General features: G+C 46.9%; 1 protein-coding gene across 1 annotated transcript in view; it reads left to right on the forward strand.

Annotated features, from left to right (window-relative positions):
* HIP1R (huntingtin interacting protein 1 related) overlaps positions 1-18,219 on the forward strand; it is a 541,423-nt gene that overhangs the window by 386,024 nt on the left and 137,180 nt on the right. Inside the window, exon 20 of the mRNA XM_069619635.1 lies at positions 2,760-2,846. Coding sequence (XP_069475736.1) covers positions 2,760-2,846 — 87 coding nt within the window. The remainder of the gene's footprint in view (positions 1-2,759; positions 2,847-18,219) is intronic.

The raw sequence follows: 18,219 nt of genomic DNA on the forward strand, positions 1-18,219 counted from the left end.
TCATGAACGCTTCACAAAAGACCTTGATCTGCCTATATGAGTTTTCAGTAACTGTGTAGAGATAACATATTTCCTAAGATAGGCCTCTGCTGAAACCTCCTTGGTCTGCATTTCCACAAAGCCCTTGGAGGGCTAAGGGCGTTGGTAAGGGGGTCAATCAGCAGTCATTTCATTTTGACGCTGTGAGGGCCGATCCGGAATTCTCTGTGCTGCTCATACAGGCACTACCTCATCAGGGTAGGGTCCTCTATGAGGCCGCACTTTCAGCTCATGTGTGCTTACCTGTAAAACAACTTACCTCCCCTTAACACCGGGGGGCTTGGAGCAAAGTTTAATGCACAATAAGGATGGAAACGGACTGAGCTCACCTCAGAGTCTGTCGTGTGGTACTGGGTCCGGCCAGAGACTTCGTCAGTTGTTAAAGATTTATTCCATTAAGGGTATGTAGAAACCCCTTTTTGAAAAAGATGATTTACTGAGGAACTGTTAAAGTAAAGCCTAGCATTCTTTATTTATTTGATCCACTCCCCACCCGGTGGCCAAGGGTGAGTGTCTGTGGGGGTCCAACAACTCTCTTAATTCAAGTAAAGTTGGGATCTGACAGCAGTACATTGGGCATTCCTACAGTGTTCCCACAGCTGGTAGTAAAAACAAAAAATGAAAATGTGTGCCTCCTAAAGCTATCCAGCAAAGACCCACTGCCCTGTGTAGAAACCTCAGACCAACACACGTAAAGAGATTTAAAGGCAGCTCGGGCAAAACACAACACTCGCTGCGTAACCTCTACGCTGTCTGCGGGTTTATGTGGGAGCGAGAGTCTCTGCCCCAAGCGTGTTGGAGGGACAAAGCCTGGTATGGATCTCATATGTTCTTTTGGAAACATCTATGGCAGCCAGGACACAGATGGAAGTCAAGTGCATCATTGTGGACCACCGCTTTCAGTTGCCCATGCAGGATTAGATTGAGGACAGCCAGTTCACCATGAACCAGGCAAGCGTGTCAGCCAACATGAGTAACCGCAATGATGCCCCGTCTGAATTTAGTATGGTGTCCGCAGAGGGCCCAGACTCGAAGCATTTTACACCTTCCCTCACCTGGAGTTAAGGAGACGGCCGACATATCCACAAGATAAGAAGGTGGGTAATCATGGCCAGGCCAATTGGGACCAGGGAGAAACAGGAAGGAGTGTGTCAGCGCATTGGAGCTTTTAATGGCTCAATCACCAAATCATCCACAATTTAATAGAAGGAAGCGATTCTCTAGCTGTGATGGGGAGAGGATGCTGTTCCAGTATAGCGAGGCTGTGCAAGGAGCAGGAGATGGAGATTGAGGAGACGCAGTATGCCGATGGTATGGGCAATAGCGGTTATATTAAGACGGTCACCTGGGAAGAGAGTAAGTAAACATGGGGTGGATGTTTGCAAGGAACAGTGGTGAAGTGGCCAGGTTAGACTTGAGGCTAGAGAAGGCGGCCTGTTGGAGATCTTAGCACAGAAGCTGGTAGGGGCCAGGCAAAGACTAGTGAAGGGGGTGATGAAGCAAGTCAAGTGTGCCATTCCCCTAAATGTTGCTGAAATTACTCCTTGGCTCTATATTCCAAGCTGAGAAAGGTTTTAGAAAGTGAAACTTGGAGACTGGGTAGAAGGTAACTTGGCTAAGTCTCTGGAGGTGGCATGGCCAAGACACAGTGTGACAACCCTGGTCCTAGAGGACCAGAGCACACCAAGGATATAGAAGTGTGCAGGGTGCTATAACTCCTAGAGACAGAGAGGGAATTTGTTGAACATTTGTCCTGTTTGTGATCATTCAAGAACCTTGCTTTCTAAAATAGGGCCTGGACTTTCTGGACAGAGGATAACCGGTCCTTGAAGAGGCCTGGATAAAGTGTATTATTTCATCTTTCTTGACCCTTTTAATTGTGAAATCTTGCTTTATCTTGTTCTGTAGTGGTACTCCTTGGGACAATAGAATCTCACCAACCACTCCATGAGACTCGCAAGGGTGAAAACACATGGTCCAAGACCTTGTTAGAACTTGGCACCAGCAACAAAGGCAGTCCAACAGGGAAGTCATTAAAATCCTGGGTTTTCTTTTTCTCTTGGTGTATCCGGGTATGAAGGCAGCACTCCGATGAACGCCAGCAGCTGCAGTGGGGTGGAAGATCATGTATAATTTGTTTTTTTTACCAAGTAATTGTCGAGAGAGATCCCCATTCCGTTATGTTCCCTTCATGTGAAACCTCACCCTTTGTGTGGAATTGTGTGAGAACTGAAGTCCAGGGTGTCCTGTTCCTCCCTCTTCTTGACAGCATGTACTCCATTTTGTGTGCTGCTTTGGAGAGGCTGCATCTTATTCGTTGTTTAATTGTAATTTGTGTGCACAGTGTGTCTAAATGGAGCTGATCTAAATGGGCCAAATACATGCTAATCTAGCTGCCACCAATGTCCTGCCGTGTGATACCTCGTTGGTCAACTAAGGATAAATAAGTCTACCTTTCAAATCACTCTCCGACATCTGCTTCTAGCCTTGGTCCTGCTGGGATTGCCATCTGAACCGACTCGGCCCTTGATCTGAAATCTGTGAAAGGGGTACAAAGCCAAATACGTAGTCACACATGTTATGTCTAGGCCTATGAAAACAGTAATAGAAATACATTTATTCTAACCATGTTTTTCAAGTTTGGGAAGTCTGACGTAGTTTGTTGTGAATAAGTCATGACTTTGTGGACCTACACGTGACTGTCTTTTTGTTGCCTTCAGATTACCTCATCAGCAGAGCAGAGAGTGCCCTAGACTCTGTAACCTCCTTAGAAAACGGGCACGCGAAGTATGTCGAGAACATGACCGGTAAGTGGCATTGCTGCAATTGGTAATATTTGTGTAGATCTGATAAGAACCTTCGATCAATGCTGATTGCACACTGATATGGTAAGGAGACCTTAAAATTGATTTGCAGTGGAGATGCGTGTGGTCTATGGTAAATGTAAACTCTAAAGCACATTCAAGCTGGAGTGACTTCGCTGCTAAATTACCTTCATGTTTAAGTTAAGAGGAGTGGCTGCCCTTCTGATGGTGTATTCATTAATCAACCTATTTTTTTTGTCCATTACAGTGGTGGTGTGAGATGGTCACCAGGGAGAGCTAGATCTATTTGGAAATGTAGGATCAAATATGACATATAATCAGATATTAAAGGTATATAGTCCTCTTTCATCGCTTTGCTCCAAAAGGAGCAAGAAGCCAAACACTAGGATTGAACAAAACTAACGGTGTGTGCCTTGAACAAGCCCATCGTAAAAAGCATGTTTTAAGTTCTCATGGGTTAGGTTCCTGCAGAATTCATTTTGGATCCTCTCTATAGGGTTTCTGGTTGTTTAGGTGTTTGGAGAGATGCCAACGTTTCACTACACAGTATAGTTGGGGCGGCTCAGAGTTTCACAGATGGGCACCACAAGAAAAGGGAGTGCCACATTTTTCAATGTCAGGGCTGGCAGAATTGCATGTGCTACATACTCTGCATTCAAATAACTGGGGAGCAAACCTGGATAGGAGTTGGTCCTTGACCGAGATAAGAGTGAAAGACTTTGAGTAATGACTTTCGGTCATGGGCGGTCCTGATGAGCGGTCAGTTCAGGCAAAGTTTAAAGGGTGTAGTGCTTGTCTGACCTCCTTCCTGTAAAGGCCACACTCACTTTTGTACATTTCCATTTGGACAGCCTTGGCAGCCTAGTTCTCCAGTTACTGTATCCCAAGTGTTTGGTACCTGGAGTCCTTTCTTTATCTCTGGTTTCAATAAAGAGTAGGTTTTCCTATCGTCATTGTTTGTTTTTTATTCTGGTGGTGTTTTTGCAGTGTTTAAACATAACAAAATAAAAGATTTAGAATATTTTTCAGCGCTGTCCCATTTTTACCATCAAAACAATTGCTGTCAACAGTATCTTTCCATTGTATACAAAACAAATTGTCTTAATCACTGCATGCATGCCATGTTGTAGCAGCAAAGTCCAAGGGCATGGAAAGTTATTTGAGAAATAAATGTGTTCCTCACAAGGAAAATATTGCTTTTATTTTCAGTATAACTTCCCACAGGTAATCCTAATTGGCTCCCATTCTCTTCATTAACTAGGAAGCATACAGATTAGCTTCACTGCAAGTTTGGAGAAAGTCTTGTCTCCAGTTGTGTGTTTTCTGCAGTGCAATAGCTCCTCATGGGCCGTGTGAATTTTAAAAATGCTGTGCAAAGCATGAGATGGGCCACAGAGGAATAAGGGGCTAGGGGAAAGTAGTTGCAATAGTTGGGGGATTTGACTGGAAGGGATCTACATGGATGTTTGCTACAGTGAAGTACAGGACCTGAAGCAATGAAACGCAATAGAAAAACTAACAAACGCCAAAAGAATCCATAGTTTGGTGCACATCATCAATTGGGGCATGCTCCCTGCTGGCTCCCTTTATGCCCAACCTCTGCTCCAGGCCTATTTCTACTACTATTGCAGCAAATGCAAGGCACACAATAAATACAAACAGTAGGCACGAAAAGTGATAATCCGGTTTCCACTTAAAAGCAAACATTTGATCTCTGGAGTTTTCCCGGGTTTTACTGGCTTAAACCTAAATCCCAAAAGCCTAACTAAGAGTATGGAATGGTTGGTTGTACCATAATAATAACCTGGTGATCCGCTTGAAACTTTGAAAGTGACCCTCATACTTGTTTTAAGGACGGGATCCCTCAAAAAAGGCCGGATAAGACAGCCAGAAGACTTACAGATTCAAGAGCATGTGAGTTTGCCTCAAATAGGCTCCAGACCATTGTCCCTTATCCAGATTTCCTTAGCTGTTGTACAGTTGCATATTAGTGTCATAGAAGCAATAGTTAGACTATTACTCAGATGTCTTCTTGCGGCTATCCCCAGCATGGAACCAATTCGTAAATTACTGGCAAAATTGTTGTTAAAAGTGCTTTGGATAAACATCCTGTAATGCATATTAGAATACATATTCAAGCTGTGTTGAATGACAACCCCCGGCAGGTAAATCCAGTATCTTCCAAGGATAAAAAGCCACCACTGAGACCCGTCTGAACAAGTCTCTGTCCCAAAGTGGACCGGTTGTATGCAGAGGTCCACATTAGCTTTAAGTGAGTGCTATAAGTGTAGTGAATGTATGTTTTCTCTTATGGAAGCTCTCTGCTCTGTAGATGTAGACCAAGAATATCCTTATTGAAAAGACTCTTTATCAACTCATTGTGATTTTATTGGTGATTTTCAGACGCGTTGCGTTTCTTACTCCATCAATCATTTCTGGAGACCCTTTGGAGTTCTAGAGTTCTGTTCCCTTCCTCCAAACTGGAACAAACGAGGATGATCGCCTCTGTCAATTCTATTGTTAATACAACGAGATCAATAATCTTTTGAGCTCTTTTTCCATTTCACAATTGCATCTGGACCTCACTGGATCTCCTATCACAGATGCAACCCCGTGTGCTAAGCTTTTGCTTGCTAATCACTATCGAGCAGAAAAAAAGATTGAGGTCTTCGATTGCAGCATCAATGAGTAGTGAGCCCCACTTTTCTTGACTTGTTCTCCAGTCATTCCCCTATGTGTGAGGCCTGTTGACATTCTGCTTTAAAAATGCTATTAGTTCAGAAGGTCATTTTGCACTCGTCTCCTGCTAACTCTTAGTGGTCTTGGCCTTTTGTTGCCTTTTGTACTCCATGCTGGCAGGGATTCTACTGGCATAGTCTCCCTGAAACCAGCAATTGCATTCGGTATGCAGTTCTAAGCAGCATATATAGTTACAAGGGCAGGGTTGATACCAAAAAAAACACATTTTGTCTGAAGGGGAATTCTCTAAGCCTGAAAGTCTTTTAGTGGAAGGCTAGTTGCATCTTTGTACTTTTTATTTGGCTGCACAGCAGTGTAACCTTTTTACTTCATTGATGGCCACTTTCTCCCTGAACAGGATTAACATAACTACAAAAGCGTTTTTTAAGTCCTTTGACTTGGCCATTTTGTTTGTGATGTTTTGCATGTTGCACAATGAGGAGCTGTAATTTACATCACCGTTGACTCTCTGCGGAATCCACAGTTTCATTTGTGCAAGTGGTATCCAGCTCTTAACTGCATGAAGGTATCCGTGTGTGTGTGTGTGTGTGTGTGTGTGTGTGTGTGTGTGTGTGTGTGTGTGTGTGTGTGTGTGTGTGTGTGTGTGTGTGTGTGTGTGTGTGTGTGTGTGTCCCCGTGTCCCCGTGTCCCCGCCCCCCCCCGAATGTGGGGTTCGGTTCTAATTGGATTGCACAAGAACTTTGAATGGTGCACATATGGTGATTGGTGGGACGAGTAGCCTCCAGCCCTTGGTGTATGTTTGCGGGGATCCAGGCATTCCTGAGAACCATGTCTGAGTAGTTTGACAAGAAGATACAGCGCTGAAGGCTTTTTTTGCTGGAGACCTGTATTGTTCACTCAATGTATTCCTTCAGGTCAAGCTCGGCTCTTCCCCGCTTATTGGAATCCTGTATCAGGCGCATCCTCCCTCTGATTCAGCAGGAACCGCTGTATTCCCTTGTACTACAGTCCTAAGCGCAACAAATGCAGTGCCTGGACGTTCTGGTAAACTGCAGTTTGGGCCACCACCCCTGACCCTAATATCGATCTATACCCTTAAAGCAGGTCAGGTGGAATTTATGCTGTAGTTGTATCGAAAGATTTCCCATTTTGCAAAAGAACTGATTATAGGTGGAGATTTGAATATGATCATGAATAAGCAAATGGATAATTCTGAGGGATTGAGAACACAGGGGGGAGGGGGTACAAGCCTCTACAAAATTTAAAAAGGGGACTATCTCACCTCTGTATCAGTGACATATGGCGGGATAAGCATGCAGAGGGGTGGGACTACTCCTATTTCTCGCATATCCACAGGGTCTTTGCAAGAATTGACTACATATTATTGGCGGAAACATTGCAAGGAAGCGCTTTAGAGGTGGGTATATGATGTCACAATACCAGACTATGCCCCAGTGGTGGTTCAGTTGGATTTGGAATGTCAGAAGTCACCAGAGCACTCCTGGACCCTCCCGTGACACCTTTTGAGGGACCTTAGAGATGGGGAAATAAATAAGCGATACTTCATAAATCTACCAGAGGACATGTCCTACAACAATACGTAGAATTCTTTTAATGTAGTAGTGCAAGGTAGATTCTTGCCCGTGTGCGCGCATTTGGACAAACCTAAGAGAAAAGCTGCTCAGTAAGCCAAGGGATACATAACAGAGATCTAGACCGAGTGGTTCCCCAATACTTCTTGGAAAACTAACAACACTGAGGGGCCAAATACATGTCATAGATACTAACCGAGGAGAGCGTTCCCTACTTAACTTAAAACAAATGTTCTATGAAAAGTCCAATAACTCCAACAGATTGCTGGCCTCTGCATTGAAAGCTAAGAGAGAAAGGGCACAGATTATAGCAGTTAGAGGTCCGGCGGGTGCTCTATGCCACGATACAGAGAGTATTGTGAAGATAGGGTGGGGGGCATGCTTGTGAGAATATGTTGAGGGGGTGGTTTTGCGGCGAAATCAGAGGCAGATGTTTGACAGCTCTATTACAATACAAGAGATTGTCAGCGTGACCAAACCTCTGAAGTCAAACAGAGCGCCGGACCCAGATGGCCTGACGAAACAGTTTTACAAAACATTCACTGGCAACCTATTGAAGCCACTCGTGAACTTGTTTAACTCCTTTTTGTTGTTAGGGACAATATCAGATACAATGAATCAAGCCACAATACGTGTGATTCATAATCCCATCAAAGATCCAGAGAACTGGAGATCTTACTGCCCCATTGCGCTGTTGAATACTGATGAAAACATCTTTTCCAAAATTCTGTCTGTGGATGGAGGGTCTGCTCCCCGACTTGATCCACCCAAATCTGACGGGCTTAATTGCCGAGCGCCAGACATTCGATAACATTCGGAAACTAACCCACTTGATAGATAAAGCCACGAGATTCGGCAAGGACCCAACGCTTTTGTTGTCGCTAGATGCCGAGAAGGCCTTTGACAGGGTCAACTGGACCTTCCTTAAATAAGTGCGGTTGAGGATGGGGATGGTCCCCAATCTGATTAAGTGGATTGAAGCTTTTTATAATTAACCTACCACCATCATCAGAGCCTATGGATCTGTTTCGACCCTGTTTACACTAGGTAGGGGAACGAGGAAGGTTTACCCGCTGTCGTCCCTCCTCTCTGTGATGATGATAGGACAATTTGCGCATAGGCTGAGGGCACGACAGAACATTCAGGGGATCCAGTTTGATGGAGCACAGTACAAAGTGCTGCTGTTTGTGGACAGTGTTATATTTTCTGTGCGAGATATACTCTTCTCATTACCAGCGATACAGGACGAGTTGGTGAAATATGGGTTTGCTTCGAGGTTTTAAGGCAAATTTGGAAAAGTCTGAGATTTTGACTCTAACTACACCAGCAAAGGCCAGCCCACATCTGAAAACAATGCTCCCATTTCGATGAGCGACAGACAGTATAAATAGTGCAGCTGCCCGCCAATTTAGGCAGGCCATATGCAACTAATTATCCTAAACTGTTAGTGCAAATGGAAGCAGACTTAAAGAGATGGAGCAAGATTACCATTTCTTGGTTTGGCCAAATCAACTAATACAAATAAATAGACTCCCGCGTTTGATATATCTTTTCCAAGCTCTCCCGGTGAGAGTCCCCAAGCTAGTGCTTCTCACACTGCAAAGTGAAATCACCTTGTTTGTATGGGGGAAAAGGCAGACTGGCCAGGAGCGCCGGACTTTCAGGCATACTACGGGGCAGCACACCTGCAACAAGTGAGGGAATGGTGATTGATTGGCTTTACTAAACAAGTGGTGGGCAGCGTACACGAAAATCAGAGCTATTCCATTGTGGAGAATACTCTGACTGCCCAAGTTTCAGAGACCTCAGTCAGTTTATAGTAATTCAATAACCAGGACGAGACTCAAAAAATGGGACGAAGTGGCAACACGTAAGAACCTCAGCACGTTCCCGTCACCTCTAACTCTGATCCATAGTAACGCAGACCGTTGAAGGGTTTGAGGGAAAACAGGGGCATGTGCATTGCCGGCACGTTCAAGAGAGGTGAGATGAAAAATCTTTTTACAGTGCAAAGAGGAATATCAATTGGGGGAACAGGATTGTTTTCGATATTGTCAATTACGACATTGGTGTGATGAGCTAAATAATCAGGGAGGCGGCCATGAGATGTTTGGCACAGTTTGAGAAGTTTGTAACAAAGTCGATCACAACGAAATGGCGCATTACTAACATTACATGAGCACCTGGGAAAATAATGTAGGCAGACAAATCCCGCAAAAGGAATGGGTGGGGATCTGGTGGAGAACTAAAGACTGCTGCTGCTTCAGTACAGCTGGAAGAAGCAGCTTACAAAGTAATGGCACGATGGTACTTAATGCCTGACCGGTTCGGAAAATATACCCGGATTCCAGGGAGAGTGTTGGATGGAATTTAGGGCAATGGGAACCTTTATAGTTATATGGAGGGACTGCCCGAAGGTCCAACTGTTTTGGGAAGAAGTAATGGCACACATTTCTAAAATAATTGGACACACCATTCCTCTTGACCCTAGACTGGCTTTGCCGGGTATTCCCAACAACATTGTGTTCCCCCTGTTCTCTACAGAGGGCACAATGATAACTTTACTACTACCAATAGCAAAGATGGTAAAAGCATCCAACTGGAAAAGCATGGAGACGCCTCACTTAAATCAATGGTGGGTAACATTATGGTCTGTGATGGCAATGGAGAAGATGCCGGCAGATGTGAGAGATGGCGAGAGGCATTTGTATGAAAGTGGAAACCACTAATGGCCTTTCTGATCTCAGAGTTCATATACGCTACTTGCCCCCATAGATGCAGAGCTATGAACCTTTATGATATAATAGCATTGGAAGAGCTACCTATAAGTGCCCAGTAGGTGGAGAAGGAGAGGGCAGGCTGGAGCTTCCTTTGAGACGTATAGGAGTTCAGGACACAGGGTTGAGCATCTGTCGGTGTGGATCTTTTTTTGTTAGTTTCATATGCAACTTCTGTGACCCTAGACTTCGGTTTTTAAGGGAGGGGGTGGAGTGGGGCATTTTATATATGTTACAATGTCACGGATCAGAGGCATCAGGCTGGGGGCAGACAAACCCCTTTCTACAAAACAGACTAAAAAAGTAAATAGTGACAGAAAGAAGTAATGATTTTGAATACACCAAAAGTGAAACCGTTCTTAGAAAATTCCATAAAACAAATTGGAACTGTTTTAGGAATCTCTCCTGATGAGCCACTGTATGAAGGTGTTGAAACACGTGTTGAGAGATAAATAAATGTGGAGTGTGGAATTAAAATATTATATAATTAATTGGAAAACCGGACAGAATAAAGAAATTGGGAAATATTTGACTGTTTTTTGGAGCAATTATTTTTGAAATAATCTGATGCCCTCAGCTGGCGCATAAGGACAATACCATTTGTTAATAAAAAAAATCCCTCACCAAGCCCCTGTAAACCCTAGGCTTCAAACACTAATCTCCGAACCTACTCACATCAACAGTAGTAGCCTAGACTGGCTGGGACACCACAACTGCCCACCAGTCCTCAGCGCCAACACTCCCCTCCCTTGGACCGACCACCACCTCATCCAGTTCACCCTCCCCGCCGCCCCCCCAAACTACCAGAAGCCACCCGCTGTGCCCACCATTCTTTTTCCAGGAGCTCACGCCTACTTACTAAAGAGAGACTCGTATCTCATCTACAAGTCCCACCCTTGAAGCACCCATTATAAAACGACCCAAACTCATTGGCCCATACCTTCAACACTATATTAACAGAGGCAGTGGAGGCCACTACCCCACTAGCCGCCCAGAAAGCCAAACCTACCAAACATTCTAACGCATGGTTCTCTCTGGAACTCCTAGAACAACGTTCTAAGAAACGGGCAGCCCTATCTACCTGGCAATCCAATCACTTTGACTCAGCCAAATTAATAAACTCTCAAAGGAATACAAAATAGCCATCATCCAGGCTAAAGCTAACTCTTTCAATACGAGAATTGCCAATGCCAATTCCGACTCCAAAGAAATCTTTGCCATCTGAACTGGAACTGGAAACCCCTGCCCTTCCACCCAGGCCATATCTAGAGATGAAACCTGGTGCTCAGACATACAATCAGCCATGCTCAACAGGCTACACACCCTCCACAACAGAATACTTACCAACCAACACCCACTTAACCCCCCGATAAACACTCACACACCGCCCCTTCTATCCAAGTGGCCCCTGACACACACCACCTTTCTCATTCAGGGACGTCGATGAACTGCAGGTCATCAACCTCATGAAGAACATGAAACCCTCCATGTGTAAAGGGGACAGCTGCCCTGCCACCCTCATGAAGGAGTGTCCTGACACGCTCGCACCCTTCCTCACTGCGTTCATTAATGCCTCCTTCACTTCAGGATCGGTCACATCCAGCCTCAAGGAAGCATGGGTACGCCCCCACCTTAAAAAAAACATCACTTGACCGTAACAACCCAAACTACAGACCCATAACCACAGTCCCCTTCCTATTACAAATCCTCAACAAACCAGCCTACCTACAAGTCCAGCACTCCTAGGTTCTAATAACATCCTTTGCTCCCGACAATCGGGCTTCCGTCCTGGCCACTGAACGGAAATGGCCCTGCTTGACCTAAAGAACCAGTTGGATGACATGGAGACACAGGCATATCCGCCCTACTCCTCCTCCTAGACCTCTCAGCCACTTTTGACCTTGTCGACCACAAGTTGCTCTGTCAACACCTCTCCTCCTCTGCACATTTTTCCGCCAATTCCATCGCTTGGATCTCCTCCTTCCTCCAAGGCAGAGCCATGCGAGTATTCTCTGACCGAGTGTCTGCAAAACCAGCCACCATCCAAATGGGGAGTACCACAGGGCTCTTGTATATCACCCATGCTCTACAACATTTTCACCAGACCTCTCCAACATACTTGACTCGCTCGGCATCATGTACACCTACTTTGGCGACGACGCTCAAGTTCTCCTCCCTCAGTCCAGCGACTGTGAGGCTGATGCCAAGACCCTCAACACCACCTATGCCACCATTCACACCTGGATGGCTGAAAACTGGCACTGTCTCAACGGTGAAAAGACAAAACTATTACTACTAGGACCGACTGACACCCTAAGAAAGTTTGACGCCCGGTTCTCATCTTTCATTATCGACAGCACTGCTATCCCAGTATCCGAGGCAGTAAAAACACTTGGGGGGAGGGGGGGTGGTCTGTTTAGACTGTAACCTATCCATGTCCAGAAAAGTCAGCACCATTGCCTCCTCTGCAGCCTACTACACTAAACTCCTAAATGCAGCTAGGCCATTTCTCTCCACTGCTAACTGTCTAACAATTGCCTGAGCCCTAATCTGTTCGAGATTAGACTATTGCAACGTCCTCTTTACAGGCACCTCCTATAAAAACCTTGACAGACTGCAAACCATCCAAAATAAAGCCCTGTGTGCCACCACTGGCATCCCAAAAAGGGAACACTCTCGGCAGCCAGACAAGCCCAATGGCTGCCTGTCTGCGAATGTCATCTTTAAAACACTTGCCTTTACCCATAACTGCATCCATCACACAGCCCCGTCCTACCTATCACAGAGAGTATACATACCCCATTCCTCCAGACCCAGAAAAACACCCTACTCTAATCTGTTGCTTGTACCCAAACTCAAGAGTGCCAGAGGGGGAGAGGGTGTAAGCTTCCCCTTCATCGCTGCTAGGCAATGAAACTCCATCCCGCTTGCCCTCAGATCTGAACCTTCACACCTTGCGTTCCGCAAGGTGATCAAAACTAGGCTATTTGCCTAAGCCCCTCACCTAACCAGCAGCGTCTCCATGCCAGGCTCTCATGTAATAACCGCTAAATGTACTGTGCTATGCCACGTTATGCTTTACACCTTGTAACCCTATGTGTAGCCATATCGCACCCATGTAACATATCATGTACTTATATATGCACATCGAACTGTAACTAAACCAATTCCATGTAGCAGTGCCACGCTGCCCCTGGGCTGTTTGTGCGCTTTATAAATGAAAATAAATAAATTTGGATTAAAAAAATGTTCCTATTCCCCACCCTAAACCTCTTTTTTATGCTAGGGAAAGAAACAAGTGTAGCAGACACTTCCCCAATTACGAGAAGGTTTCTTTAGGGGAGGAACACACTCTGGAGACACAGAAAAATACAGAAAGCAGCCGGTAGCATCTGAGGATGTCTCAGGAGGGGGAAGAAAATACTTATGCAACCTAGACCAGTATGAAATCCAAAATGGCAGATAGGCCTGATAATGCATTAGGCCAGCGGCCACCTTTGAGACCATCTGACACGGGAGCATGTATCCCAATAAAGGAACAGCTCAACCCACAATGCAAATGTGCAGAGTATCCGCTTGACACCCATCCGAATGGAGGAGCCTCAATTAAAACCTGAAACAAATCAGCCAGCCTTTGTCAGCCCTGGGAAGAGCTGGGACAGAAGCAGATCCTGGAAAAGTGCAAGTCGGAGGATATGGCAGCTGGTGGCCAGTCTAGGACAATACAGTAGGGGATACTACCTGGAGAACCATCGAGCTCTGAAAGATTGTTGGTGTGAAGAGATTTGCAGTGAGAGGGTCTATCAAGAGGGGAAGGATTTTAGACACGAGAGAGAGAGAGAGAGAGAGAGAGAGAGAGGGAAAGAGGGTGGGAGAGAGGAGGGAGAGGGAGAGAGAGACTCTATTAAGGTGGCTTGGGATAGAGGGGAATCTTCAAGAGAGGAAGAAGTGTAGACACAGAGATTGAAGAACACCAACGGAAGGAAGGTGCAGGATAGACTCGGAGCAGAAAGCCACCTCCCTTGACCGAGAGCTTCGGGGGTGGGCCTGGCTCTAGAATTAGGCACGTGAATTAGGAAACACAAGGGACCCTGTCAAAATGGGGGAAGAAGGGCATGAATAGGAATAGGGCCATGCTTCTCAGGCCAGCCCTACCACAGCCAGTCAACCACCCCGGCAAGTGACTCCCTAGCCCTTCAAGCAGGGGTTTCCAGTTCTGCCTCACATGGAGAACCACCCAAAATAAGCCTAGGAGACAGATGTCGGGCAGATCCCCACAACATCAGCCTGCCCATAAACTGTGGGTACAGTCCAAAGGACTTCCCAAGGGACAGAAGAAAAACCGCAGAAACATACCCTGCTCGTCTCTGAGGCGTTTCATGGAGGAAAGACCCCGCCTTGAGAAGACTTGGTTTGAATACTTACCTTTGAATACTGCAAGCACTTTTAAAAGTATTGCTTTCAATGCCATAGATTTTGCATTGCATTCAAATTTGGAACTGGAACACATTTATAAAGGATTCTCTTTGGTTCATGAGGGGCAATTCCTATCCCTTTGGACTTTTGTAAGCAATCATAGACAATAACCCTCACTTTAGACACTGACACTTTAACATTTGGGCACCCCTTTCAGCCTGACATTTAGTATTCAGTTTTCCCATCATCCTGACACATTTAGTTTTTTTAGTTGAGAAGTAACCTGACATTGGGGGTCATTATGAGTCGGATGGTATATGGTGAAAGTGGCGGTAATGGAATTACCACCACAATTATTGTTCCACCAAATTGAGCCTGCGGTAATACTGTCAACAGTAATTCTGTAGACTGTGAGACAGTTGGTGGAATTACCGTTTATGGTATTAAAATTAACGTTATTAACGTCAATGGCACAAAAGCTCTATTACTGTTGTATCAGAAATTCGGATATGGCGGTAATACTGTAATACGGTAATACTGCCAAAAACACAGCGCAGTTAAATGCAGACAGGTGCTACAAATGAGCCACAGGTGCACCCAATCCACTAAAGCGGGCTAAGTAAGGCACACACCTGCTCCAGACACACTTTCCAACACAAGGCTGCCACTAGCCACTGTGACCTGGGACATGCAACTACTCAAGCTGCACATTGACCTTCACGGGCAGGGAAATCGGCACAGGGTGAAGAGAGAAGGAGACACCATGTAAGACGAGCGCCCATTCCCAGGGTCATTTCCTAACCATGGCCCCTGACTGACAACCAGCTGGTCACCCTGTACTGGCTGAACAGGGAGTCGATAGGTGATCTGCACACGTTAATCCAAGAAGACCTAGAGAGCATGATAAACATCAGGACAGCTGTGCCCCTGCTACTGAAGCTAGTGTCTGTTTTGCAATTCCTGGGAACTGGCACCTTCCAGCACACCATGGCCATGCTGCAGAGCATTGCATAGCTCACATTCTTGAAGGCACTTGTACAGGTGCTGGAAGCCCTCCTGCCCCATGTGCCCCAGTATATATCCCTGCCCACCACACTGGCACCGGAGAATGCCATGAAGGTTCAGTTCTTTGCAGTTGCCCAAATGCCATTGCTGCCCTGGACTGCACCCATGTGGCCTTGGTGACCCCCAGGCATATGAGCAGATATACCGCAACCGGAAGCATTTTTACTCACTCAACGTACAGGTCACCTGTGATCCTGACCTCTACATCCCCCACTGTTGTGCCCACTTCCCTGGTTCCACCCATGATTCCATGGTCCTACGCAACACTGCTTGCATACATGGAGAGACAGAGGTCAACGAACGTGGATGGTGAGTGAGTACAATTACCATCATGCAATTCCATTGTGCGGCACGACGTTACAGCAAGGGAGGGGTGCATAGTCTCAACAGAAAAATGCATGCCAAATTAAGGATCTGTACATGCAGGACCCGCCCTCTTAACCGCACCAATGACAGCCTACATTGACTAGGACAGGATGGACAATGATGTATCACATTGCCCCCGCAGACTTGAAATGCACACACGACTACAGGTACCACAATGCAACAACATACATCCATACTCATTGAACCACAAAGTAAACACAGCACCAAAGTACAGTACAAAGTACAGTAACACTGGCAGTAGTGATGCCATGTACTCTGGTAGATGACGTTCCACAGAATGGACGCAAACAGAAACACGAAGAGGTACAACTAGATAACCATCAGCGCACATGAATGAGAGCAATGTACGGGCCCTAAACGGGCCCCATGGCACCCCTGCCATGGCAATCACAGACCCTGTACGCGTTAACCGCTGGCTGTGAGCTCGGTGCATGGTGTAACAGAACAATGTGAATACTGAATGGTCCCACATGCAAGTATGGTGAATGCAAGACATGTTGTGCAATGACACTCTGAATCCATGCACAGAATGCCCATCAACATGCCGTAGTAAAATGGAAGCACATCCACGATGCCCCGTGGCTGACTCCTCTGACCTTTGTCTTTGCAGGTGATTCTGGATACCCCCAGCTACCATGGCTCATGCCACCCATGCGGCATCAACAGATGCCACAAGAGGTGGCCTACAATGAGGCCCACGTACAGGCCAGGCTCTGCATTGAGCAGACCTTTTGCCTCCTGAAGGCTTGTTTCCGCTGCCTGGACCGGACTGGAGGGGCCGGAAAAGGTTGGGGAAATGGGGTGCAGCATTTGCCTGTGCCATGCTGCACATGTGCCTCAGGAAGAATGTCGCTCTTCTCCAGCATGGGGTCTGGCATGGAGTCACATGCTCATGAATATTCCCCGTCGTCAGGCTGGGAATCCTCGGTAAAGAAAAAAATCGGTATCAGTTTCGTTTCTGATCTTTTTCTTAGTAGTAACCAATCACTGATCTCTGGGTCATACTGCCCCCAGCCAATGACTGCCCTCTCCCTAAGCCCCGCCTACGGCAGCCATCCTCAGATTTTTACTGCACGTTCAAGTGTTGGGAGTCCTCGTGCTTTAGCTCTCGAGTTTTTGCTGCGTTTCCGTGCTTTTTCAGGAGATTTTCTCATTTTTTCGGTTTAATCGAGCCTCAAGCTCCACCGTTTCTACTTCCGATAACGGGGACCCGTTTCGGAATTCTTCTACGCCCCTCAAGGGTGAAGTTTTCGTCGAGTTTACGCTTTTTGGAGGATTCCGGAAGATCTGCGGCCTACCTCAACGTACATGGCCCAGGACAAGGGAAGCTTGACGCCCGGATCCAAGCTGTTCAGGTGCTGCCCTGGATGCGGATTACAAAATGTTTTCAAGGAGGACGAGCATTCGCGATGTCTCTACTGCCTTCATGAGGACAAGACGCACGTGGATATGGACTGTGCGTTCTGCAAGAACCTTTCCGAACAGACCAAACAAGATCGTTGTTCCCGCCTCGCCACCTTGCTGGAGAAGGGCACAGCAGGTGAGAAGGCGAAGAAAAAGTCTGAGCGGGCTTCTAAGTCCTGTGAGGGCACCCCGGCGACGGAGGCCCAACAGAAGGCCAAGCACCGCGAGTCCGCGGGCACCAGGAGAGCCGAAAGGTCGGGCTCTTCGGCTGCCAGGCAGGGCGCGACTTCCCTGGCACGTTCAACCACGAGCCAGCACTCTGGTTCGGGGAAGAGGAAGTCCGAGAACCCGGGTAAGCTGCTGGAGCGGCCCTGGTCGATCTTGAAGGGACCCGAGGGGGAGCGAGGCGGTGACCCTCCCCCCAAGGCAAAGGCCCAGGACGCACCTAAGGTGGTGAGGGCTTTGATCCAGCCGGCAAAGGCCTCTATCGAAGTGGTCGCTGCGACCCTGGCGAAGCCGGCTGAGACTAGACCAGTGGAAACGGCCTCAGGGCCCAGAGTATCCCTGCCACCGCGGAGGGAATCCTCTTTACAGCCCATCGTTAAGACCCCTGTGAAGACCCCGGCGGAAAAAGAGGGGGGGCGGTGGCCATTACAGACTCGGAATCAGCCTCTGAGGAGGATCTGGTGGAAACCGGGAAGGGCCTCAACGAGAGGTTCATAGGCCTCAATGAGAAGTTCGAGAAGGTTCAATCCCAGGGGACGGTTCCCGCTGATGTGATCGAAGATAGCGACGATGGCGACGAAGAGGGCCCAGTGGAGCGGCCATCCCGTCTGTCGCAACCATTACCCGAGCCCCAGAATAACTCGGCGGCCATTTTTTTGGCGATCCAATCCTTATGTACTGAGATAAGGACGAGGTTACCACGGACCCCGACGGAGGATCCAGAACCAGGCCCGTCGGGAAGCCCTCCGAACAAGCAGAGGAGAGTCCACCCCGCTCCTCCCTTCGTGC

This window comes from Ambystoma mexicanum, chromosome 10 (assembly GCF_040938575.1).
Source record: "Ambystoma mexicanum isolate Mex_15411 chromosome 10, UKY_AmexF1_1, whole genome shotgun sequence".
Classification (NCBI taxonomy): Eukaryota; Metazoa; Chordata; class Amphibia; order Caudata; family Ambystomatidae; genus Ambystoma; species Ambystoma mexicanum.